This window comes from Haliaeetus leucocephalus, unplaced genomic scaffold (genome assembly GCF_000737465.1).
Source record: "Haliaeetus leucocephalus isolate CR32 unplaced genomic scaffold, Haliaeetus_leucocephalus-4.0 Scaffold848, whole genome shotgun sequence".
Taxonomy (NCBI): domain Eukaryota; kingdom Metazoa; phylum Chordata; class Aves; order Accipitriformes; family Accipitridae; genus Haliaeetus; species Haliaeetus leucocephalus.
In genome coordinates, this window is record NW_010973284.1 from 16,931,132 (window position 1) to 16,958,367 (window position 27,236).

General features: G+C 38.5%; 2 protein-coding genes across 4 annotated transcripts in view; one reads left to right on the plus strand and one right to left on the minus strand.

The window, feature by feature from the left end:
* FNBP1L (formin binding protein 1-like) overlaps positions 1-12,729 on the plus strand; it is a 61,332-nt gene extending 48,603 nt beyond the window's left edge. Inside the window, exons 10-15 of one of the 2 annotated variants that reach the window (XM_010582650.1) lie at positions 6,811-6,920; positions 7,554-7,686; positions 8,149-8,243; positions 8,757-8,905; positions 9,293-9,451; positions 10,531-12,729. In XM_010582650.1, the coding sequence (XP_010580952.1) occupies positions 6,811-6,920; positions 7,554-7,686; positions 8,149-8,243; positions 8,757-8,905; positions 9,293-9,451; positions 10,531-10,538 (654 nt within the window). In that variant the 3' untranslated portion in view covers positions 10,539-12,729. Of the gene's footprint in view, positions 1-6,810; positions 6,921-7,553; positions 7,687-8,148; positions 8,244-8,756; positions 8,906-9,292; positions 10,029-10,530 lie in introns of those variants that run through there. The other variant, XM_010582649.1, reaches the window with a different exon arrangement.
* A 739-nt stretch (positions 12,730-13,468) lies between these two features.
* BCAR3 (breast cancer anti-estrogen resistance 3) overlaps positions 13,469-27,236 on the minus strand; it is a 75,748-nt gene continuing 61,980 nt past the window's right edge. For both annotated transcript variants that reach the window (XM_010582655.1, XM_010582656.1), the window contains 9 exons: positions 24,862-24,990; positions 23,258-23,700; positions 22,551-22,651; positions 20,109-20,749; positions 17,268-17,383; positions 16,237-16,408; positions 15,934-16,057; positions 14,892-15,104; positions 13,469-14,092 (listed from right to left, as the gene is read on the minus strand). In XM_010582655.1, the coding sequence (XP_010580957.1) occupies positions 13,905-14,092; positions 14,892-15,104; positions 15,934-16,057; positions 16,237-16,408; positions 17,268-17,383; positions 20,109-20,749; positions 22,551-22,651; positions 23,258-23,700; positions 24,862-24,990 (2,127 nt within the window). In that variant the 3' untranslated portion in view covers positions 13,469-13,904. The remainder of the gene's footprint in view (positions 14,093-14,891; positions 15,105-15,933; positions 16,058-16,236; positions 16,409-17,267; positions 17,384-20,108; positions 20,750-22,550; positions 22,652-23,257; positions 23,701-24,861; positions 24,991-27,236) is intronic.

Sequence of the window (27,236 nt, forward strand, 5' to 3'; positions counted from 1 at the left end):
AGACCTTGTTAGTGATAGGATTTATTTTCCACTTGATAGTATTCCAGGAAAGCAGATATTTACAGAAAGAAAGGATATAGCTGATTCTTTATTCCCTCCTCAGTACATTATGTAACTGCAGCTGTGTGTTAAAATGAAAACTGATTGTTTACTTTTCATGCAGTATAATTAATGATTGATAATAGTTTAAATGCATTAATGTATTAGCATATTTATTGCATTTGGCTGCAGAGGTGGGTGAGATTCAGCCTGTTCTGAAATCAGATCGTGATTACTAGTTTGACAACAAGATGTCTTTCTGAGAATTGTGGAGAGGGAAGCTATGAAAATCTGCACTGCTTTTCAATCTGGCCCTTGGCATTTACTGTAGTTGTAAGAAATTCCTTAGTATGATGGCAGCTGAAGAAAGGTGACAGGACTTGCCCTACTCACCCCCAGTTCGTTCACTTTGTATGTAGCATTCAGAGTGTCAGCCTTACTGTTTCCTGTATGGAATCACAGATACACATATGTGTATACATACTACACATGCATCTCTTCCTTAAGGACCTGGAGGAAATGGATAATTATGTCCCCCTTTTTCACCTGTTTTTGGGGAGGAGGGAGGGGCAGCTCTACAAAACAGCAGTGGGGAGCAAAATACTTATCAGGAGATACATATTTAATTCCAAATACTATTTACAGGTTTTAAAATATATTATTAAATTAGATAATAAAAAAATATGCTGATTTCTTGTAGCTGGGGTATTCATGGTGGCCTTTGTGCCTTCATTTAGCTGAAACTGTGGCTGGTCTTGACTTCCAGATATGCATTTACCTATTTTTGATGTTGTCAAAGACATAAAAGTCTTTTTGGAAAGGGAATCAGTTGTGCAGCAGAGGAAATAGTACAGAAAAATCGAACTGGGAAGAAGCAGCAGAGGTATGAGATGCAAAAAATGAGAAGCAATTTGAAAAAAGGGGAGGAAGAAAGTGGAGGAAGTTCTCATGATATTGATTTAAGAACGCCATGCAGCCATTGTGTCAGTCCAGCTTGACTACAGAGATTGAGTATACTTCTTGTTTTAGTCATTCTCCAGAGATGTACCTAATATTTCTATTTTAGCTTAGCTGGTAGGGTACATCAAAATATAGGAAGAAAGAGCGAGGACGAATGCACAAGCTTCCAGGATGGATGTAACTAAAGTTGGGACAAGCAGAACTTCCTGTTTCTTAAGAAAAGAGACAGGCAACTTTGGGATCTTGTGGAAGTGTTGAGTCTGAAGCCTTTTTGAATATTCCTTCATTCTCTGCACCAACCTGTGACTCTGAAGATTAGTTCATGACAGAAACCTTTTAAAACCAATACAGTTATAGTGTAAATGTGTCTGGAATGTTACAAGCTGTTTCTATGTTGGATGGAAATTTTATTTTTGTAAGACAGAATTTTCATTTTAAAATCACTTTGAACATTTGGCTTATTTATTGCTTTCTTTATTTCCACATTAGCCACAATCCCCACCCCTAACCCCTACTAGTTTATACACAACCAGTACTCCTAATGGGTCCCAGTATCCCATATTCTCCATTGAACCAGTGCATTATTGCATGAGTGACATAAAAACAGGGAAGCCCAGAATTCCTTCTTTCAGAAGCCTCAAAAGAGGGGTAAGTTTGATAACAAGTTGAAATGCATGATGGGCTGTGAACAGTGTGTTTGTGATGTGGCTTTTCTAATGCTCTTCACCCTCATTATAAGGCTAACTTTGTTTAAAGTAACACTTCAGCTATAAGGTCACTTTTAGGATACTTTGTTTCATATTATACAGAAGTTACCAACAGGTTAAAAATAAAATAAAATAGAAGTACTCTTTATCGCATTCCAAATATTTGTGTCTAAAAGAAAGGTGTTATAAAGAGGGTGCTCAGCATGTGTTTGATACCTTTCTTCATTGTTGTTCACATTCACAGATGTTTTCCTACCATCATGTAACATACTTTTGCAGTAATTTATCATTGGGTATATAGTCACCACAAAAAACATCTGACAGATCAGATGTCTTATTTGCTGACTTTTAATTGAAATAATAGTTGATTACAAGACGCTGAACTAAGAAGGAAGAAATTTCATTTCTTTCATACATCAAATGCTATAGCACATGATGCTTGCAGATTTTGAAATACTGATTTTTGAACCATTACAATTTCAGTGCATTTTCTGACTAATTGTTCTTGTTCGTCCAGGGTTCTTCTGGGTAAAATTATTGGGAAATTTACTACCAAATGCCACCTTCTGAGATTTATCAATTCAACTACTGATTTACAGTGGCATATTCTGCAAATAGAATTCGTTTGGAAGATGATAAAAGGGAAATGTTAAGTGGTTTCCTAGCAACATTTATAGTACTAGTGATAAATGTACTGGCACCGTCCTGTTGTGAAAGCATAAGCTGCCCAGTTTATGTATGTTTTATGATATTTATTGATCCAAATAATGAGATAATTGGATGCAATTGATTATATATAATTCATGATTTTCTGATATTTGAAAACAATATTGATTTGCCATCTCATGTGCATCAAGAATGGTTGACTACTGTTGACATAATGTGGAGATCAAAGTAGAACAATGTCACAGTGCAGTAAAGTTATGATTTAGAGGCTCCCTTGCTGTCATTCTGACATGCAATGAGTTACACTTGAAACTTATTTTCTTTATCTTTAAGTCATGTTATGGCACCTTATTTCAGGCCCCCAGATATCTTGGAAGTACCCTTTCTACCACCACCACCATTTAGAAAATTCTTGTGGTCCTCTAAGTATTCATGGAGGACAGTTTCTCCTTTCACCTTCGGGAGTCACTTACAGTTTGTTCTGGTCATGAAGATAATGTTCTGTCTTTAGTACTCAGTGAGGAACTAGCTGGATTAGATAGTTGTTGAGATGGCACAGGTCTTGATTACATCTCCTTTTTGTTGATCACTAAATGTATTGACTCCTGGCTCACAAATCAACACCTTGTAATATCATTAGTTCTAGAACCCCTTACTGAAGCAAAAGATTATCTAACAATTACAGAATGCTAATGGAAAATGAAAGCATATTTTTATTTAATTTTTTTATTCTTACAATTCATTGTTCATGTTGTAAAAGTGAATTAATTTAATACAGAATAGTATTCCGTAAAATTGGCAAGGATCACTAGTATCCCACAATATTAAAGAGTTAATCTCCGTAAACCTTCAGGATGAACATTTAATTTTTATATATTTTGAAATTCCTTGCAAGCATTTTAACAGACATCACATTATCATATATTGAGTGCCTTTTCAACTTAAATGTATACTGTAATTCTAATAGATTTTTTTTATCTCATTGATCAGTCTTATCTTTATAATGTATCTTGATTTAGGGCTTAACAGTTGCTAGCACATGATGCTGTTTTCCACAGTTTTGTCCCTGGAAAATGATGTCCAAGTGGTATTGACATGCAGAACTACCAAATGGTATTTAATTTGCTTCTGCTTCTACTGAGATTTATCCCTGAGTTGGCATATATCGGACAGTAAGTGTACTGGTTATGTTGTTTAATGTGCCCTGTACAAGATTTCACTCAAGACACTGGAGATCACAAAACCATACTGCCCTCATTCTGCGCTTCACGCATTAGGTTTTCTTATTGTGATGTATAGTGACAGCAGCAAACAGTAGCTGTAGAACAGGTTATTGGAAAAAAAGTCTTCAAGTCTAAGCAGGCGTAACTTGCTTTATTAGTACTGCTATTACATGCTGCTTATTATCCTTGGAAATCTTAACATTTCCAGATAGTGATAGTGCTTATGAGAGGTCTTTGCTCCATGCCACTTGATACATAAACAGATGCATCATCCACAGTGATATGTAAACCTTAGTTGTATTTTCTTGGAAGACTCTAAAGGGAAGAAGACGTTTATTCTATGGCCATTTTACATCTTTGGACTTTTTTGAGGCTTCTACCAAAGTATCATCATTTGTGAAGGTGCTTTACTTTCCTCATTGCTAGAAATTCTAATTTTGTGTGTGTGCCCCAATAAACAGCCTTAACAATTGCTGAAGGTCATAAATGATGTCAGAGGTATCTATCTTCTGAGTTCCTTGGTGTTTCTCTGGAAAGGGTTATCCAAAGTCATTGCAAGCATGGTAGATCTTCAAAATGTTGTGAATGTTAAACCCAAGACACAATACCTGACATCCCATGTTTCATTTGCTTACTCTAAGGATAAATTCTTTAAATGTCTTTATTTTTATCTGGACTAAAACATTTCTAGGATAGCAGCAATCACCCAAATGCTGTTTTCAGAAAGTAAAATTGCTAACTTCTAAACTTGAAAAAGATCTTTGTTTATTTTGGTTCTACTGTGGTAGCAAAGTAAATACATTGTAAAAATTAAGTTTGTAAAAGTGATGGTAGTGGATTTTTAGCTATAATGAACAAATGATTTGCATATGGCTGACCAGTCCTTCATCATCATCAAATTCTGCTATTTTGTGCAATGTTGGCTGTGTGTTTGTTTCTTCTTCTACAATAGAAGTTCTTTAGCAATTACTCAAAACACTAAAATTCAAAAGTAGTTTAATGAAGTTGTGTATTAGAATTTCATAAGTAAATCGGTAATTCTTAAAGCAGAAGTGCATTTCTGATTATTGTATTTTGCTTTTCTTGTGCTCATAGTAAAATGTATTTTTTAGAAATTAAAATTTTAATCCTTTGGTAATATTTTAAAGATACATTGTTAGGCATTAATCATTTTCATAACTGGTCGTTGCATGTGAATAATTTCCCGTTTCTTTCTGTTTTCAAATGAACTGTGCAGTGGTCGGTGAAGATGGTAAGCCCGTGTGCTGATCTGTCTGCTGTACTTCTGCTAAGATAGCATGAAAGTAATCTTTTGAAAGTGTTTTCATATCATAACTGCTTTAAGTCAGATGCTGAAATACATCCAGATTTTCAACTCATATACACAGTCTTCTTAATCATCCATGCTTAATGTAAGATAATTAGACTTGTGATCTGGCTGCAACTAAATCTGTGGGTTTGGAATTTTAGGGTTGACCAGTATTCACGAGTTGGTCATGATGGAAATACTGGGTGATTTCCCTTTGTCAGGAAAATTGTTAAAGCAGCATAAAATGGGTACATGAAAAGACTACAAAACTTGTGTAAAGGAGAAATACTGAATGCTGCAAAATTCACTCCTTTGAATTTAACCAAAAAATTACAGGGGAGAGGATCCTTTATGCTTAGGAATATTAGAAAGCTGTTACATGAAATAAAAACCACACCTTGATGAATATTGTTGTTTTGTAGTGTAAATCAGTAAAAATTCACAAAAAGACTTCTGTTGTTCTGATTATTGCTGTAGGATACTCTGGTTTTAACTGACCTGTAAGGAAGAATGATACAGGGGATGTGATTGTCTTTTTGTTTCTCTGTAGTGTGTAAAAGCACCTGTGAGGATTTTAATTATTTTTTTGCCTCCAGAAAGAAAACACTTCTGCTTTATTTTGGAAACATATCTTGGTTTCCCTCTTTTTATGGTGTCTTGTATTCCCTTCTTAAAAAGCAATGAGATGATGATTTTACAAGTGCAAAAGAACCAAGAAGTTGAGGGGCAAGAAGATCCTAAGAAGGGGTTATTAGAAACTTGGCACCTGAGCCTAAGGCTGCTTGTGTCAAAATCTTGACAGTCTTGTTTCTTCTTGACAAAAGAAATGCTGTCCAGTTCGGTCTGCCTCCATGGAGGGTTACTGTAATGGCAAGTGGCTTTCTTGTGCTAAAGCGAACTTTCTTAGGCAACTAGGACATAAATAATGTAACTTAACTTTCTGTTATTAAGACATGTACCTTAACACTGTCAGTGTCTGTCACCCTGAGGGGAAGAGTTTTCACAACAAACTCATAAGATACATAAAAATCTCTTCCCATGCTTTTCACACCCAAGTCCTTCCATCCTGTTTATTATTTTGGCACAAGTTTGCAATCAAGCTTTTGCAGGTTTGGGCTCATAACAATAGGTGGTCCTAAGGTTTTGGGGTTAAAAAAAAAAAAAATTTAAAAAAGCTTAGAAAGTAAGAGGCTTTTTCCCTCCCTGAAAAAATATTTTTTATGATGAAAAGGTAACTTGGAATATTTGAGCAAGTTTTGATTCAGACTAACAAATTTCAGTCAAAATTTTGATGTTATAAAGGCTTTTTCTGTGCTCTATGAACTAGTTTTCCTTGAGGTAAAATGCCTCAGAACTTTGTAAGTTTTAATATGTTTTCTAGCAAGATTGCTGAACTTCCAGAAGAAAACTATAATACTACTTAGGAATGAAGATCCAAAATACAGTATTTTTCTTTCAATAGCATACAAATCACCGTAGAACACAGGCTCCAGAGAAAGAATCAATCATATGTGTATAATTATTATTAACACATCTTAGATTTTTGTTCTGACTGAAATTACTCTGTAGTAATTAATTCTGTCCTTTCTAAATCTGCTTTAAGTGCAGTGGATGTAATAGGAGGTACATGGCTCAGCTTTTCAGAAAAATAGTTAAGTCTACAAATTTTGAATTACATCTATGAGCCAACGGTTACAGAAGGCAGAAAGAACATCCAATGAATGACTATGATCTGGCAGCAAGAACGTGCATTTATTCTGTTGCGGTCTTTTATAGAGCTGTGTGTCAAGTAGAGTTTTTAAGAAGGCCCATCCTGCTTCCAGTGAACACTGTCCGTGTGTGGGTATGTCAGTTCAGCTGTCCAGATACGTGCGTGTTACTTGTTTAATAGTATTTCTACTTGCAGGGCCCTGCACTAGAAGACTTCAGCCATCTCCCTCCAGAACAAAGACGCAAGAAACTGCAACAGAGAATCGATGAACTTAACAGAGAACTACAGAAGGAAACAGACCAAAAGTGAATGCATTTTTTGGAGTTTTTGTCATGGTTTTCTCTACATCTGTTTCTTTTGAAGTCCTCTACCTAAGTCAACAGTGCTCAGAAGCTAGGAGACAATATACTAGTCCAGGCTATTACAAAGCATTTTCTTCAGTTCATGGTTTATTGTATGTAGGTTCTGTTAGCATTGCTTCCTTCTGCTTTACTATAATACACATTTTGATCCTAATGTTGCAATAGGAAACATTAGATCTAAAAGCATGCGTTAAAAAAAAAAAAAAATTATCAGTGTGTAGGTCTGTTGAGCAAGAGAGCTGTAACTTAGTGCATTAAGAACAGAACGTTATTAATATATAGGAAATTATGTATAACAAAACAATATGGGAAACAGTATTTAGACTGGATAGAGAAGAATCCACAGTTGGGAGTCCTTGTGTGCCTGTGCACAACACAAGGAAGGCAGGCAAAGTGCTAAGATGATAGAATGGGAAAAGGATTTAGGTGTGATGTGGGGAGCAGCAGTTCCTCATGTCTGCTTAGTATCTAATCATAGGTCAGGATCTCATACATGTAAACATTATTTTAGCTTCAATGAATCAGTACTGATGTATGTAATTTTTACAAATATTGTTGGGGTTTGTATGTTTTTAGAGATGCCCTCATCAAGATGAAGGATGTTTATGAAAAAAATCCCCAGATGGGTGATCCAGGCAGTTTGCAACCAAAATTAACTGAGACGATGAGCAACATGGACCGTCTTCGGATGGAAATACACAAGAATGAGGTTAGACTCTCAAACAATTCCTTAGAAAATGTAAATGACTGGTAAAATTGTAGTTTGCCTTATGGGTTATAAACAGAGCACCCAGAAAAACTATTAATCTTGATTTAAGAAAGCGTTCCTGATGCAATTTTTTGTGGGGTACCGTATTTTTAAGTACGTTCATCTAGTTAGAATAAGGATGTACGTTATTCAAATTGCAAGCTGTTTAGAAGAATTTCTTATTAATCACTTACTCTGAAATTCATATGTGATTAAAGATTATTTTTTTTCCTTAAGACTAGTATGGAAGGGATAGGTTCACGCTTCATGTAAAGTACTTAAAAGACTTGACATGTGAATGTAGTCTCTATGTGGCTGTGTACTGACAAGTAAACTGTATGCAGTAAAGTGCATTTGTTAAATGGTATTTGCTGGTTCAGAATCAAGTTTTCTTTGACACCAGTATGTCTTTTTTTCCCCAAGGCCTGGCTCTCTGAAGTTGAAGGTAAAGTAGCAGCCAGAAGCGACAGGCGGCACAGCAGTGATATCAACCACCTTGTAACACAGGGCAGAGAGAGGTCACTATTCTATCTCTACCGCTTCTACCGCTTTTATGTCTTACGCTAGAATCAGTACATCTCTTTGATAGTTAACAGTAGGTGATGGTTGTTACTTATCCTCTGAAAGTTCATGTCCTTCTAAAGGAAAAGCTTACTGGTTCTGAATTCTACAGGTCACTTCATGTCATTATGGTAACATAAAAAAATAGTGAGTCTAATCGAAACACCCGCTCATTAACTAGCAGTGTGTTTTAAAGCTATCTTACTCCATTGCATAAGGCTTACCTGATTTCCATGTTCTGTAGAGACAGGTATGTCAAATTTATGTTTGGTTTTGTAGCAGAATTCAGTCCAAGCCTTGTTCAGATTGGTATTTTCAGAAAATCACCTCCAGCAGTAAATACAAAAACTGCTAACAGGCATTCCCAGAGCACTATCCATGGTCTGCCCTTTCTGTGATGCACGTATGTTCTGAGTTTTAGAGCTAAGAACTCTGTTCAGAGTCCTGACACTCCAATCACTGCATTATAGCCCTGAAGGGAGTTACACGGATGATGCAAATCAGGAAGTTCGAGGCCCACCGCAGCAACATGCACATCCGAATGAATTTGATGATGAGTTTGAAGATGATGATCCATTACCCGCTATAGGACATTGCAAGGCAATATATCCATTTGATGGTAAGGTTAACAACATGCACTATAATTCCTTGACTATAAGGCACGGATTATTTGTTATAGAGAAGACAAGTAAAATGATGTAAAGTAAATGAACTGTATGAGCAACCAGTTGCTTATAAGATCAGTAGAAATATTTTATAAATCACTTTAATTCACGAGCAGTACTTTTGTGCTGTTTTAAGATAAATAGTAACACAGCTATTGGCAAATATTCAGCTTCACAAATTGGACTAGGTTTTTGTCTGTAAGCCTGTGTGAACATATGTTCTCTTGCACAGATTTTTGGTTCTTCCTGTTTATATATAATCTGGAAACTATGCCCTGGGAGAATGGTGACTTCAAATTCTGTCTGAACACTGAGACTTCTTTGCCTCTTGTTTTTCCCAGGTCATAATGAAGGCACTCTAGCAATGAAAGAGGGGGAAATTTTGTACATTATTGAGGAGGACAAAGGAGATGGGTGGACAAGAGCTCGAAGACATAATGGAGAGGAAGGCTATGTGCCAACATCATATATAGATGTAACGCTAGAGAAAAACAGCAAAGGTGCAGTAACCTATATCTAACAGTAAACTGGCAGCTTTCAGTTGTGCATTCCCCAGGGAGAATAGTGGAAAAATAGTAAGTTGCACAGGTTGATGGAAAGCATTAGAGTTTCAGAAGTCGTTTGCAGTGTGAGTTTGCTATAATTTTTTTCAGAGATGACCACATTAAATTATGCATCTTACATGGGTCTGTAATTTTGACCAATGTCTTCTGCTTTAACTGGTCATAGTGTTCCTGCTTTACAAAGCACTAAATCCACTTCAGCTATTAAACTGAAAAAGACCAGGCTTCCTGCTTGTTCTACACAATACTTTGTTTTTATAGAGAACTGAAAAATTACGTAGGTTTTAAAGATCTCTAAGATTTACTGTTCCCAGTTTTTATGACTTAAACTATATGCTTAAACAGAGGGTTTCTTCCTCTAATAGCTAACTGAACTCACTTACTAAAAATTATTAATTTCCTTCCTTAGCAAATGCTTGGCAGGTTTCACTTCTTAAACAGGAAAATGTTTTCTGATTCTGAAAGCTCAACAAAAATACTCAGGAAAAAACATTACAATTAGGAAGGACAGAAAGTCCACTGACCTGCCTCTCTCCTTCCTTTTCAGTACTTGTAATGTAGAATATTGTGTATTGGACACAACATCATTGTTTTAACTCTAGATACCTTGAACAACAACAAAAAAAAGAGACCACATGTAATGCTTGATGTCTCACTGAAACCTCTCTCCGCTCCTGAAAAGGGAATGATTTTATATTCTTAATCTGCGCCTGTAAGCTAAGTCTTTGAATTGCATGATGTTCAGTGTGAAATCAAGGTCTTAAATGTGCAGTAATTCCCCTCGCTGTTAAATCACCGAGGATTGGAAACTGCATTGCACTACTTGATTACTAGGTAGGGGAGGGGGGGAAAGCTAATCTAAAAGCTGTGGCTCGTATTTCTAATGAGACTTTGTGGAATTAAGTATAAGGCTAATGCATAGCCACTGAGAATGGCCTGTTAGAACTGAGCACGCTTCTCTGTCTTCTAAAGGCCTTCAGTAACTTTGTTCTTTTCTTTTTCCTCTTGGACTGCAGGTTCCTGAAGCGGGTTTCTGAGAAAATGGGCGAGATCTTGAAGGAGGTTACATGCAGCTGCTGGGGTGGGGGGGGTACTAGACTGGGAGGCCCAAGGGGAAAAGCTAGTTGCATGAATGCATGCAGACATACATTTAGTCACTAACATCTTAGCATCTCCATACATAGGTAAGGATGTATTACAAATTCTTCAATTTGTGCAGGAAAATAGAGTTCCATTACCAGAGTAAAAAGGCTACTGCTCCTACAGTTGCTTTATTTTCATTGTCCTAGGTTGTCCCAGATGCACAAACTATATTTTAGCTTGTGCTATGTTTTGGTTATCTCAGTTATGCTCTTTTCCAACTCATTTTAATTGGCAGTCATTTAGAACCAAATGCCAGTTACCAGTCTGCCTGTGCCACCTCCATGCTCGCCGTTAACCTCCTCCTGCATGCCTAGGACAGTCAGGCATGTCTGCATAACACCTTGCTGTCATTGCTTGTCTTATTTTGTAACAAATCATTTTCTTTAAATATCTTCAGCCCTAGAGTTTCATCCCAGTATCCATGTATGCTGCTATAACTATACCACTGCAACCATCATTACATTCCAGTTTTTGGCATAACTGATAAGAGACCGTAATGTATTTGTGTTGATTTGGGGAAATAATAATACATCTTGGCTCTAGCCTACAATGCAACCGAGAGAAACTCCTAGAACTGTGGTCCACCTTCAGCACTTCAGTAACCCGTTGTGAGCACTGAAAACCTGGAACACCACCAGAGAGATTCACCACTGCAAGCTAATGACTGTTTTCAGAAGTCAACCACTTGCCATTCAAATGCTGCCTTAAACTAGAGTGCCTAAATCTGTTGTTTGCCAACACTACCACTTACAGTATCCCACAAAGGGCTTTGTGTCTCAGCTCTTTTCACAGTGCTGCAGCTGCTGAGGTAGCCACGGTAGGTGTTTTCTAGAGCTCTACTTTACTGGATACATGGTGCATCATGAATTTTATACATTGAAACGCATATCTCCTCATTTAACTTTAATATTTTTTTAAAATATTTTTATGGAAACTGTCTTTTAGTTTTCACTATGAAGTTTCAATTTTAATTACTGCAGTGCTAGTCCATTTCCAGGTGATGCTTCATTGTACGGACCAGTTGAAATTTGTGTGATACTTCGTAATGATCTATGTGCACTTTTACTTGTAAACAATTGAAATTTGGATATGTTTATACGTGTAAATATAGTTGTCTGCAGTGCCCCTATAGCTTATGTTGTCTTGCCTCCCATTTGTGGTTCTATTAATAAATACATAATATCTGATTTATTAGGGTGATAAGAATTAGACTAGAGATGTGGGGGGGAGGGATACTTGTATCAAAGCAACCTTGTCAACCCAGCCACCTGCTGTTTTGGGAAATGAAATAATAATCAAAACATCCTTTTTTTCTGGGGTCTGAAGCAATATTTGGATGCAGCAGTGCTGGATTCTTTTTAATTTCAGTGTTATTAGGAACTGTACTACCAGTAAAACTGAATTTGAGTGACTTGTGTAGAGGTTTATTCCTTTTGTTATGTACACCACTATTACACAGCTTGACCTAGTGTATTATGGGGGCTATTAAACTCTAAAGTTTAGATTTTTGGAGCTTGTATACAGGGTTATTTATATAATAATGTGACATTACTCAATACTGACAAAACTACTTAGGTAGTTTTTTGGGTTTGGGGGTTTGTTGGTATTTTGGGGTTTTTTGTTTTCTTATTTTTTTAATTTAGTGCTTTTTTATTTTAAAGTTAGAGAAAAGGAGGAAATGTGATCTGTGTATTTCTGCTAAAGGGCCTGTGGTTTGCCTGGCTAACAGCCTTGCAGGTCAGTAATAACACTTCCTGGTAAAGGACTAAATGTTCTTTTCATGCTACTGTTTGTTTTTCTAAAACCAGGATTTGCTTCCTTTGGAGGCAGGTTGCTTTCATGAGGGATAGTGCAACTTGTATGAGGGTTATTAAACATAGGAAAAAAACATTTGTACTTGCACAGCTAGTTATAAATCATTCTAAAATTCTGAACGTGAGTTGTCTTAAAGAATCTTACATTTTCCAGTAATTTTTAATCCTTTTCTGTGCACACGTTGATTTCCTAAATGTTAAATGCTTTGTTTAAAAATAGTGTTCTCTGTTGAGAATATTTTCATGGAATAAAAAAATCTTTTCATGGTCTAAGTAATTAGCTTCCCTGTTTGTTTTCTGTTAGGAGGGACAGGGAGACTTTCAGCATGAGGTCTGTAACCTCTTGTTATGGTGGTAGAACCTCTGCTGTGATTGTAGATGGGGGAACAGATGACGCCATTTTGGTGTTGGTTGTGTTGTTAGCCTACTTGGATACTTTCAAATGCTGTAACATCTCACTCCAGAGATAGGCTTAGAGACAACAAGCACATGCAGCTCTAACCATAGTTCTTGCTTAAATATTTATACAACTTCTGAGGATAATGCTTATACACCAATTCTATTTGTGACAAAGTGGAATGTGCTGCTAAAGCACTCTTTATATAAACACAGTGTATGCTGATTTCCTATGAAAAGTGCTAACAGCTTATGCTTTGCCTTCATCCAAGGAAAAAAAAAATACTACTTACCCAAGTGATTCACCTCAGTAAATGAAGCAAGTTTAATATATACATACACCCACATTTACTCATATCTGAAAGCATTTTAATTATCTGGATTGTTTGTTCTTGCAATCTCATTATTCATTCCTGGCAGCGTAGCTGTTGTGCAGGCTCCAGCAAAAGCCAAAAAGTACTACAGATGCTGTCTTAAAAAGTAAGATGTCCCAACACATACACAATTAATTTTCTACTTTCAAAGGTACAGTGATACTTGAGCCTTCTGTTGTGGTCACAGATAAAGGATCATTTCTGCAACCTGCAAATATGCAAATTATTTTGCATAAAGATACACTTTAATTCACAATTCTATGTACAGTGTTTTATATTCATTAAAGGAATATTACACAACAGATTTTCTGCAAAGTCACATACTTATCTATCATTTTATTTACACTATTTGCTTCATTTTAATATTAAGATGCCAATGCCCTTACTCTGAGGCATTATCAAAACATTGCAACTCTGGGGAAATACAGAAAGCTGTAAGACTATCTTACAGGGATAACCTAACTGTTTAAAAGGATCATTAAATGACTTGGTGACACAGTAAATAAATAATTTGTTTAGAAATCAGTAGTTTTAAAACAAGTGTGCATTGTGCAGTTAAATTCTAAACATGTTGTAAAATGCAAGAAGTTTGTGCAGTATCAAATCACCAAAAGAAAACTAAGGTTATTTCAAGTATATCATTTAAATAGTGGTTACAGAGTCTTATACACTTAATTGTTCCACCTGCTTCACTGGAGGAGGTTCCAGTTTTCGGGAAAGTGCAGTTAAAATCTGGCTGAATTTCTCGTATCTTTCATTTTGATTAACTTGTGCTCCTTTGCTGCCCCAGAGCAATCTCATTTGAAATTCTGTCTTGAAGATTTCACTCATCTCTTCATCAGGCTGGAAACCTAGTAAGTAAAAAGAATCCCACAATATCGCCATCAGGCAAGTTTTTTATTCAGAAGAAATGGCCTTTAAACTGTATTCCCTCCTAATAAGATAAGCTTTAGTGTGCTGGTTCCTTTTGCACAATGATTTTAACAAGCTAGTAAAACAGTGAAAATCCTTTCCATCTGTTACATTCCAGTAGCACACAAATGGCTCTAGGGACACGCTATCCTTTTTGCTCAATTCTAATGGTCTAGAATTGTCATTATAGCCTAATCTCAAATATAATTACTGATGTATACATGCTGCCTGCAGAAATACTTAAATTTCTCTCCCCTCAACTTTTTTTACTGCAAGTTTAAAACACTAAGTCACATTATAATATGTTGCTGCTTTCTGGCTGTGAGCAGTCAAGTGTTGCATCTTGCACTGCTGTAAAGAATCCTATTACGACAGATGGTGTTTTATTCACAAAAATCAGAGTAGGAATTTCAAATTGTACAGAAGACAGGAAGTTATCCTTGGTCCTTACTGTACTTCTGTTCAGTTGACTATGAGTATGCTTAGCAAAAATGTACACTCTATTGCTTACTGGAGAACTACAGCGATGAATAATTTACTGTCTGCTTTTAAACAATATTGATCTTGTCCTCAGCCTGAGTTTCCTGCAGGACATTTGCTACTATCTCAGCTCCCAGGAAAGAGGAGAAGAGTTTCTTGCACTGACTTTTAGTGGCACTTAGGGAGAGACCTTATTCTTCAGATGTAACCCACACATTCTATTAATATGCAGCAGTTTCTCCTACTAGTGCTCCCTACCTTCCAGCATCTGTTCTGCAGTCAAGCTGTACATTTCTGCATTCTGTGCTATCTCACGAGCTGTGGCCAAGTGCTTCAGCATTATTTCGCAGCTTTGGTCACTGCTTTCCCACAGGTCCATGCCTTCAAAAACAACAGCTTGTCGCTCCATCAAGGTAATGAGAGGCATCAGCAGTGGCACTGTTACGTTGTTCTGTGGAGCACTGACAGTCTCTGGGATAGAGTAACAAACAAATCGTATCATCAGACATTATAAAACCTGCTAATTGAAGAAGGTATTGTAACTGCAGTATTCTTTTCAAAGTCAACTACTCTTTGTCTTCCATCTTTCAAGTTAACACCTTACCTCAGATACGCCGCTCCTACCAGTTCCCAGTGAACTGACTGGGGGAGAAGGCCAAGACAAATTAGCATTGGAAGACTGAATTTGCTATGGGAGAAGGTGCTGCTGAATTACTAGACAGTAGCACACAGATTTTAAACACATTTAAAATGTGGGTCATTCCAATAAATTCTGTGAGGCTAAAAAGTTTTCCTTCTCTACCCCTTCTCAGTGAGATGTTCAGAGAAATGTTATCTCCACCTTGCACCCCTTTGGAGACCAGAGCTGAGAAGAATCTGAGGTAGGAGCATCTGATGTGATCAGAGGAATTGTCTGACTAAACCATTCTTTGCATTTGAGGATTCATCCTCTGATCCAATAGGCAAAGCAAATAAAAAGCAAAATCTGTTACAAGTAACTCTTGTCTGAGGAAGGAGGAGATTTTTTTTCCCATCTTTGAGGCAAGATGAGGCACAGTGTTTCGGTTTCTGCTCCACAAAGAGGGAGTGTGGGTTTGGGCAGAATGTGTTACATTCTGCATGGGTACATACATGCACACAAGCACATACTTCTATTTCATTGTCTTACACTGCATTATACAAGTTCACATAGTCATTTTAACATACGATGCACAGCTATCAAAACAGCAGCTGCCTCGTCTCCCTACACAGGAAGCCAGTAGTGGGAGAGTTAAAAGGCTAAATAGAAACTCATACTCACTATTCCACTCCTCCTGTCCTTCATGCAAAGCTTTGCTGAACGGCTTTAGCTGTTTTTCATACATAATGGCAGTCTGGGTATAATGATGTCTTAGAGAGGTCCAGGTTTGTTCTAACCTAGTGACCTGTTCATATAAAGTAAAGAATACCCATTATTGACTCCGTAAGCAATTCACAGGAAAAGTACACTGCTAGTGACAAAGTTTCTGTCCTGATGATCTCTCTAGTCTTGAAGAAATTGCATAAGTTAAATAAACCATTAAACAACTCCATGCTTTGGAACATAAAGGAAACAGATTTTTACCTGTGGCATTTCCAGTGCTTTCATAATGGCAGAAAATGCATACAAATCCCCCAGCGAGTCCTTCAGCTCCACTGCAACTTGGATGATCCTATTTAATGTTGCTGCTCTATCTTCCAGATTTCCTGTGCAACCCAAAATATCCACAGCTATTCCTATTGCCATGGTATTGTGCCTGTAAGTGAAACAATTTATACTACTGGTTACAAATTATTACATTAATAATACATTATGCTGTACATGTGTTCAGAGAAAATCAATTCAAAGGTATATTTCAATATCACAGTGTGCCCAGCAAACTTACCAGCATCTTTGTATCGAGCAGTAATGCCGTTATATGGAATATATATACGTTGGCTTTGAATTTGTGTTTTAATAAATTCAATAGATTTTCTTAATATATTCCTACTATACAACATTCTGCTCAGGCAGTGAATGAATGAACACTTTTGGGAAAATTACCCCAACTCCCTTTGTCATCCACACTCAAACCCTGGGACCTTCCCCCTAAATTTCAGCAACCAAAGTACTGCAATCTGAATCAGAGAAGTAGAGAAGCTAGATCAGGGATGGAAAAAACCCTAATTGTTCCCCAGAACTTGTACAGAGGTTTTACAGAAAGCTTTGCTGATCATTTTTTACTTTACTAGATCTTCTAGCCTCTTCCCCAGTTGCAGAAGGCTACTTGCCTTCAGTCTCTTCCACTAACATGCTCAGCTAGATTATAGGTCCCCTGAACTTTAGTTTACCTGAGCTCTTGAAGGAGAGCTGAGAGTGTCAGCAGCTCCGAGGACCCTGCTTTCAGTAGAATTCCCCTTTCCCTGTATTACATGTATGGAGTTGCCCCATGATGTTAAGGAATTTTTCATATGCAAAAAAAAGTCATATGCCATCTCACTAAATTATCTTCTGTCTGTACACATGAATTCAGAAAATGTGCAGGAGAGCATTCTCTGAGGAAATGTAGAGTACAATGTAGCAATGCTCTGATCTTCTGGCCATCTGCCCTGGAAATGAGTAACAGGAACATTTACCTTTCAATTAGGTCAAGGCGCAGCTGATGTCCATAAGGCAAGGTAATCAGTTCAAGACCAGAGTTCACTCCCATAATCTTCCTCATCTCTTCAGAAACTTCTAGTATCCTTGCCACCTGTAAAGTGCAAAAATCTGTGCATGAATTTTGAAACTAACTTAGCCTAGCCATGTAGAAGTCCTCCAGGTTAGTGCAGGGCATATGGAGTTAAGTGCACAGCGTGTAACACTAGAATACAGTCATCTAAGAAAAACTTAACATGCACATTCAGTACCTTACACAAAGAGACCAGTAAAATATTTTTTGCATAATTCAGCCATCAGAAAACATATAAAAGGTGTGACCAAAATGCTTTATCGAACTTCCATCCTCTACTTGCGGAAGGAGATTCATATGCAAGCTCCAGGGAATGTGATGCTCTCTTGGCCTCTTCCTTGTCAGGGTGGCACTGCTCTTTTTGGCCTTAAAGATGTACACATTTACTTCGCCAGCTTCACTTCTAAAAAGACAACTGCTCAGAATGTTTTTGGATAACACCACAGGGTCCTCAGAAGGATTAATTAATAAAAGGTCTTTAAGGAGGACACTGAATGTTGAGTGCCTAATGAAGGCAGTATGTGAAAGCTGACACCCTCACCAATTTGTCTTTGCTTTTTAAACGTACAGTATTAGGTACTGGTTATATCAATAACGATTATATATGCTAATCACAAGCAAAACCACATTAATATGATAACGTGAGATTACCTGCTGGTTTAAGGCCTGTATGCCAACACATTTACAAACCAATCTGCCTGCTGTTTCATGATACACCCATCAGCAGGCTTTCTTGGTTATGAAAATATGAAAGCAATCTGGCCTACCCAACAAGCCTCACTGGTACAAAATCTAGCACTGTAGAGAAACCTGTTTCGCTTCTAGAGATGCAGGAGTGATATGAAGCCCCTGGACACACACTGATTTCTACTCCTTTGTCACAAAAAGCCCTCTCAGGCATGCAAGTGGCAGATTTCACTCCATCACTTACCATATGGGTGCTTCTTTCATAATTAGAAATGTCATTATTTAAAAGGCAAACTGAGCTACTGATGCCATCAGAAGACCTCTGAACTTCAGCCTTATCACACATCTCAGCACAAAGCATTTATTCTGGCCAAGTTCACATGCCAGTCTCATTGTATCATGCAGTTCTGAGCCGTGCAGTAGTATGCAACAAGTTACCAATAAATGACAGTCATTGGCTCAGCACTGTGAGATGAAGATTAAAATAGACTTCTCTACATGTCCTAGCTAGTCACTGTTCCTGCTCCAAAATCCAAAAATCTGTTTCTGTAAAACACTCCAGTGACTCCTAATTAATTGTACAGGCTCCCACACTTCCAGCAGGCCAGTTTCCTTGGCCCCATTCCAAAGTTTATAGGATTTAAATTCAGGAGGCTAATAATGAGGTAAGTGAATATAATATATATATAAAACCCCTCACTACTTCTCTAAGGCATGCATATCCTATGCCTTCAAGCAGCATACTCTTTAACAATATATTAAAAGTCATTCTGGTTATTGTTACTAGGTTAAAGGAGGAAAAGGTGAATTTTGGAGCTAAAATGTTAGAGAATGCTGTTACTACTCTTTGAACCATAGTAAAGAAGCCACAATCTATCACTTCTGGAAAGACCAAGCGGTTGTGGAGCCGAGTTTTTCTGAGTCACCATGTCTGCAGGAAGCCTCCCTTAGCAGCAGCCAACACTGCTACTGAGGAGGAAAGCTGTGTTTGCTGTTGGCAGGAACCCAGCAGCTGGCAGGCACTCACACAAACTTGTCCCACTGCTGCTCCGGTGAACTGCCCCCATCTCAGACCTATGGTGTGAATCAGTGCAACAGCACACTAGCAGCGTTTCTTCCGGAGCACCACCATTCCCACTTCCTTTCTTGTCTGAAGTGGAGTTGCCCAGTAAGTAGCCATGTACGTTGCTTCTCAAGCTGCTCTTAAAAAAATAACCACCAAAAGCCAACAAAGCCCATGACACTTGGTTCCTGTAGCTGCTCAGTGGCAGGTACAGCACTCATCCCAGAAAAGTGGTACAGATTCAACTGCAGTTGCATTTCTTTTATTACACAAAGTCATCATCTCATTAGGAGATGACTTCTCTTGTCTTTCCATATTTCTGATGCAATAGCTGATCTTCAAGCCCTGTCAGCTGAACAAAGTCTACATTGTTCTCTGTGCTGTTAGGTTTTTCTAAACAAGTCCACTAGCAATACAGTTCTCTCACAGGAGAGAAATGCAGAAGTCCTGACAGCTATTTTCCCACAACGCCTATCCAGCTGTAACACAGAGACTCAGAACAAAGATTTAGAAAAGCAGCTAGTTTTAGAAGTTTAAATATATTTAGTTCCATTGAACATCTTATATTACGGTCAGCAGTATGGCAACCAGGTAACGTCTGTCTACTCTTTGCCCTTGCAAGCTAACTAGCTATTTCCTGTCACGAGTAGTTCTTTCCGCAATGGTTTACAGCATAGATAGCTCTTCCTCCGGTATAGAAGAAAAGCTGAATCACAGATATACAGCAACCAATAGGAGATTAAAAAAGATGTATGGAATACTGAGAATTTGAGTCTAAAGTCAAGGATAGTGGGAGACCTTTAGTCCAAAGGGTTTGTTGACATTCTTCAAATGGAAAAAAAAACCCCACCATCCAAGTCAGTCAATACATTATTACATTAGCTGCAAATCTACCCATTAATCTTTTCCAATCAGTTCTTTAAAAAAATCTAAACTTGCACATTATAAAATAAAATGTGAGAAAATTAATTTATTTTCTTTTTTTTTTTTTTTTACCTTGCAGTCCATTCTAAGAATATGCTGTGCAATAATCTTTGGATTGTTGTTGGTGAAAAGCTCCTTAACTCTTCTTAACATTGATGTTTCCAATGGCTTGTTTTCAGCAGGAAGTAGTTTGGATTCAAAATCATTTGGTTTAAAACTAGACACAGTCTCAAAAACAGGTGCAGAAAAGATGCCGTCTTCTTCAGCCATCCCAGTTGAAGCTTCTAAAGGATCTGCAAAGTTCATTGTAGGGTCATCTTCCAGGATCAAATAGTTTGTTCCAGAGTTCCTGAATGAGTGTGTTGCCCTCTCCTTTTGTGTCAGTTGTTCCACGTAGCTGTTTTTCTGACATAAATGTTGTTTTGTTGCTGCAGGATCTCTGGCAGGGCTTAGTTCACAATAGTGTCCTTCTGAACTGTGGGAAGCCAAAGGAGAATCTGGGGGCTTCATCAGGGGTGCTTTGCTGGGTTTAGGTGGAGGCTTCGGGCAGAGCTGACTGTCTGATCCTCTAAGAGCTTCCCCTACTTGTGACTCGGAGGTGACTTTCTGAACAACTGTGGGCCTTAGAGAAGGTTCACTGCCTGTTCTAAATGCAGGAGAGCTTGGACAGGAGTCTGCATCTGCTTCAGGTAATTGAGATGGTTGTCGTAAGCCTGCAGGGGAAAGTGGGATTTTAGAAGGCCAAAACACATGCAGTTCCTGATGCCTGTCCCAGGGTTCATCTCTTAATGCTATTTCCTGAGGAAAATATTGTCAGATCATGTCAATTATTCACTGACAAAAATGTATATGAAATTATATTTTGAGGAATGAGCTAGCCAGCAAATTCCATTCACTTGCTGATCCTCCCAAAATCCCAGATACACAGAACAGCTGCACCGTAATATTATTCTGTGGTAATGCTGACAATAATTCCAGTCCCTGCTGCGTACATAGGCTATACTGTCAGAGCTGGATAGTCTCCATGGCTTGGAATAGGAGGTTTCTTTGTAACCTGATCTAGGCTATAAAAACAGAAACTTCCAGCCACACCACATAAAAGATGAGTCATTTCTGAGTGACAAGTTTGAGATGAAAGAAAAGTTTCCCAAAGTCAAGCCTGAACGTGCAGTATGGTATGGAAGGAATGAATTTCAGGGATGGTAATCTTTTTGCTAAACAGTAGCTGATTTGAAGAGCTGGAGAAACACATCCATATACTTCTGTGTATTTATGCCTCATCATGTACTCATTGCATACACAAACCTCAGCATCCAGTATAGGACTGAACCCTATATCAGACATTCCCAATCTGCAGTTCTCAGTGCATTTGCTGGTATCTACAGCAAAGTGGCCAGCTGCATCATGTGGGCTTTACTGCTTGTTTCCAGCTGGCTCTCAATTTATGCAAACAACCAAATCTGCAGATCACAGCCTGTCACCGCTCATAAGCAGTATGCTACCAGAACCTGCTCGGAGGACCCCACGACAAAATGCACAGCAGTACTCTTCAGGTTAACAGTTACAGTACCAAAAGAAAAGTTCTTGCAGCCATGGATTGGAATAAGATAATCAATTCAACTACAGATGGACGGAAACTTGTTTTATGAATGTCTGTCCATCCCACTGTTAAACACAGGAGCACACCCTTTCTATCAAAATACAGTCTCACTATACAAGTACTTAATATTATCTTTGACTCCAGAAGTCTTTCCACAGTAGGCACTATAAATGTTAACAGCTACTATATTCAAAACAACTAGCAGCCTTGGAAGTCAAACATTAGAATTTGTCCACATGGGAATAGATGCATCATTGCAAGCTTCCTTACACAGTATGTTAGTATGGAAACAATTGCTTAACTTCTGAAGAATCTGAGAAAGAAAAAGCCACAATCAACAACTGATCAAGTGTTGGTACACCTTGTATCACTGGAGGAAGGCAATGACAGTGGCCATGGAACCAGACAGCAGCAAAAGGAATGAAAAGCAAAAGGGATGGTGCAGTGGAGGGTATAAGAGTAATGCTTTTCTCCTGGTGAGGAACACCACCACATCTGCATACTTTACCCTGAGAAAAAGCAGTTACCAGGAATTTCGTGAAACACCGCTTCTATTTAATAAGACTTCTGTCAGAATGACATGAGTGAAACAAGTCAGTTCTTGTAAAGCACAAGTGAGGAAAGGTAATACTGTGAAAAAGGATATTAATGCCAACTGTAGCTGTCATTTTTTTGGTGTGGAAGCCTGCTGAGTTGTGTGCTAAGGTACTCAACTAGCTGGTGCATTGTAAATAAAAACCCTGTTCCAATGACTTAAAGAGCAAGCAGTATGCTAACACAGCTTACATTGGCCATTAAATGTAACTGTATATACAGTACTCGGAACACCCAACAGTCTCGCTTTGGTCTAAGTGTAACAGACCACCTGGGCATGCACAGATTCTAAGTGTGAAACATTTAATTACAAAACATACCTATTAGCAGATAGCTCTCTGACTGGTGAGCCTTTAAAGGGAATCTTTTCTCCAGAACGTGATCCAAACTAGCTGGCTGGCTACCGCTTTTTTCTTTGTTTCTAGGGTAAACAAAAATGCAAACAAAACCATATCAATATATCCAACATTCTTAACATACATACCTAATTGCCAGAAATATCATTATCAGTGCAAGGATCATTAGCTTTCCACTTGGGCAGCTTGTAAGAATAAAAGATACACTTCATGCTGTTGCGGTAGCAATGAAATGGGCCATAATATGTGTGACCTTGTAGCATTCGTGAGGGTGTTTCTTTGAATGTTGAGAATGGAAGATTTGATTTGGGACACTGAAATTAGGATCCATTATCCCACACTTGGTATTTTTATTGCAGAAGTCAAATATGGAAGGAAAGACTTCTCTGGAGCAGCAGCAAGATTTTATTTTAATCCTTTGTCTTATACTAATCAAGATTTGCCAAGTCACTGAAGAACAACTTGCACTGCTGTTGTGCTTCCAGAGTCTACATTTGCTCTTGCTCTATGGGTTTGCTGATTTTTACGGCCTAAAAAATCCTTTGCTAAAAATCAGCAAACCCTCATTCTTAGTCTTCCATCTAAAATCAGGGTGAAAATTCACATCGCCTACAGTGGGAGCTGATAGAGTTACCTCATTTCCCTCCATAAGGACAGCAAAATTCAAGTACCTCAGAAGATTTCCTCTGGGTATGCTCTGCTCCGGGGATTGCATGCTGGATATACCAAGACTCAGCCTTTTTGCAGTTTCTGTTTTTCCTTCAGGGATATTTGGCTCTTTTTGTCGGACTGGAGTTACACCATACTTTTCTTCTAGACACCTGAGAGGCACAGTCCTGTTGATAGGCTGAAAAATAATTGCTCCACTCTGCTTTGATATTGGTGTGCGATTCCCAACATAGTATCTAACTAAGCCGGGGATACTGTCGAAACTTTCAAGTTCAAACTGATACTGAACACGGCAGTAGGCTTCATTGAGTCTTAGAACTGTTCTGTTGATTTTAAAATGCTGAGAGGTGTTTTTCCACTGACAGGTAAGAACAAAGTTCCCAGGACTGGAGAGAGAATCCCTGATCAGAAAATCTCCATCTCTCTGAACTAGGCCTTCTGCTACCTTTGAGGAAAAAGAATTATACAAAAAAAATACTTTCAGAATCAGAAAAAACATAGTCAAACAACCCATCACAACAAAAGAGTCTTAAACATAGGACTTAATTTGGCTGCTCTGGGAGGACAGACAAAGCCAGAAATACAAAGCAAAGCATGAAGTGTGGTAGAAGAATGGTGTCTCAAATTCTAAGAGGAAGAGCTCATTGCACAGCAGAGATTTGGAGGAGCTTCTGAGAAAATGCCCAGCAGCCAGAAGCATGACCCACTTTTGCATATGTATTTCTTCTAGTTTGCTAATAGAAAATAAGGCATGAAGGGAAAAGCAATGACTCAGGATTTTAGTTTCAAGCATCTGAATAGCCAGTCACACTGAAGTTGAGAAGCCATTATTACAGGACCCCAGAAACTGCCCTTTCATTATTACCTTGAGTGACGGAAGCGTTCATTTCTTCTTCTTTGTGAATACTGCATAGTACTAGGAAGAGTCAGAGAAATCCTGTTTTTCTGTTTTGAGCTAGCCCTTCCCTGTGATAAACTTCGCACCTAGCAGTTAAGATTAAGAGCAGGTATGTGGCTGCCAGGCCTGCTCTCCCGACGCGGGTGAAGGGCAGCAGGCAGCTCGCAGCTCTGCGGAGAGCCGGGCATGCACCGGCGGGAGGCCCGCAGGGGGAGCTCCAGGTGCTCTGGGAACCTCAGCTCCACTCCAACGCCAGCTTTAACGTATTTTTAACTACGTTTGTAAGGATCAAAATTAAGTTACTGCATAGATTTTGTTGTGCGGTTTTTTTCCCTCCCAAATTCCAAGTGCAAAAAAGAAAATAAGCACAAACATTTTAACTTTGGTTAAGAATACCGAACCAAATGAACATCAGTGTGTCTGAACGGTATGTGGGGATAGTATTCTCATGTAAAGCTTAAATTCCATTTCCACCTTTATTCAGTGCACACAAATCCTGAAATATCTGTATTTTCCACCAGCATCTGCCCTGAATCCTTCCTCAGCCTCATTTTATGCCAAGCTGTGATAATACCATGGTTTTCACACGAATAAACAATACGTTTCTCCTAAATTAATGCAGGTATCAGAGATGTGTACAGTACTTCAGTGCAATTCTGCTTGTCTATAAAGGCTCAAAGCACATTTGGCAATGCAAAGACCACATACCTGCCGAGGAATACGTCCGTGGTACCAGGCGTGGCTACGCAAGTCTTCACTGCTTAGCTGCAGTTCTTCCTCTAACTCCTTCTTCAGTTTTTCTGGGCTGTTGTCCATAACTTGCCTCTCCCTAGAAAACTGCAATAAAAGATTAAAAGCTTCTACTGTGCCAAGTTTAGTGATTAACATTTTACCTGGCTTATAACTTCCATCACGTGATCTGCACTAGCCACTGGAATGCAGGTGCTGCTTTTAGCAGGCTGGCTTGACTTCACTCTCTAGATTATATTTGCAAAATCCAGCATTCAGTGAGATAACATGTGATTGTTATACACTGCACGGAACAGAGCAAAGTGTTCTGTCTGTACACCAAGCTAATAATGACACACCTACAAAGTCACTTCTCTTACTTCCTCTTCCCACAAGAATTCTAACTATACCCCAAAAATGGAGCTGGACCTGCCCTGCTCCAATATTCTTCCCCCTGTTTAAACTTCCATTTTAAATTCAGATTCTTTCCCCCTCCCCCCTCTTTGAACCCGTCCAATTAAGAACATTCCAAATGCATCAAGACAGGCTAACCTGAACATACATAGTTGTTCAATACTTCTGTTGCACTAAAAAACAGTTTGCCAAAGTAAAATTTCAACCTTAAAGGGCTTACTTCTAATGATCATTAAGTCTGCATGTCCAAGATGTTCCCTTCTTAAGGGAAAAAAGCTCTTGTTGCCCCTTAGCACAAAAAGCATGATATCTGCTTGGAGGTATCTCCATCACCACTATACAACTACTGTAAGATTTTCTGGAAAATTTCCATCTTCATCTCTTCTTGGAGTACAGCTTCCATGCTGGACCACTCTGGCTCATTAGTCCTTCTTGTGGATGCAGTGCTGCTAACAAAGCAAGGTGCAGTATCTTCTCTAGAGAGTTGTCATGTACTCTTTCATAAGCACTCAGTGGAAGGAAGTTCTCTGGACTTCATTAGATTCTCTAAGGGCTGGGGACTCCAGCCCGTCTCTACTCTTGCTGAAGAGTTTCCAAAGCCTAAGATACCCAAGAGAAGCAGGTTCATTGCAGGGAACATGTTCTACACTGATCAAAGAATCGGAGTCTACCCTCTCTTAAAAGAGATTACATTTTAAAAACGAGAGGGAGAGAGGCCTCCAGTTGGAGAGCAGACTAAAATGTAATGTTTTGCCCCAGTGCATTATGGATTTTTTTCTTAGCTCTGGATATAAGCCGAAGCTCACAGGTTCCCTTCACTGACACAATGATGTAAATATACAACACATATACATTATTTAAAAAAGAACTGGGAATGCTCACCCACCAATCCTATTCTTTCTGTGAACACTGCTGTCTATAACATTTTCTTCTTCAGACTGAATACTCACACCACCTAACCGTGGGAGCAGGTGGCATACATTTAGCACTTCTTTCAACAATCCTCCCTGCAATTTCAAGCAGACTGAATTACAACAGATTACTAGACAGCAGATTTTTGGTGGAATAATGCCAGAAGAGGCATCCTGCTGCCAAGACTATTTAAACATGCTGGGAGCCCAGAGAAATTCTAAGATAAAGTCTCCTCTTCTCTCTGCTTTTCTCAGAAAACTAAGGCTTCTCTTAGATAAACACAAATGAGCATAGTAGCTTATACAGGAAGGCAATAGATAAAAACAACCTGGTAAAGAATCGCTTTTCACCTCAGTTTTGCTTCTGTGAACCGTATCAGGGTGGTATTCATCCATACAAATGTGGTTCAAAAGGGACAATCATTTTCAACAAGGAGTAAATCCTTTGTGCTTTTGTACAGTCAAGGTCTTTCACCAACTCCTCCCAAGCTTTACGAGAAGAAAAGTCTGTGCAGGAACAAACCAGGCCACAAAAAAAAGACCTTCACTGCAAGGGCTCTTTCATAAAACCATGTACAACATGAAGAGATTAAGTTACTGGGTATAAAAAGAGTCATAGAAGAGGCTTAGTGAGGACTCAGGTCCAAGGGCATATCGAAGTATCAAAACATAGTCAAGTAAGGCCAAAAATCCCCCTTACACTCCAAACCTCTGTGACATACAAGACTAACATAGCTAAAGGACTAGTAGCACATGCCTGCCACCTTTTATTTCCCAACTGAAATGGTTGGAAGCCATTTAAAGCTGACTGGCATTGATTCCAGAATTAACAGCCATTTCACTACCACTACTACAGAATGATAGCGAGTATTATAGCATTTACATAAGCTGAGGGTAGAGTGAAGAGCACACAAATTGAGAGCAGACCTTTCAAGAGCACCCTTCCCCTGACTGCACAAGGAAGCAGCTGGAAAATTTTAAAGTACCCCCCTCCAATCTAAACAACAGTGTTCAGCTGTAATGGTATAC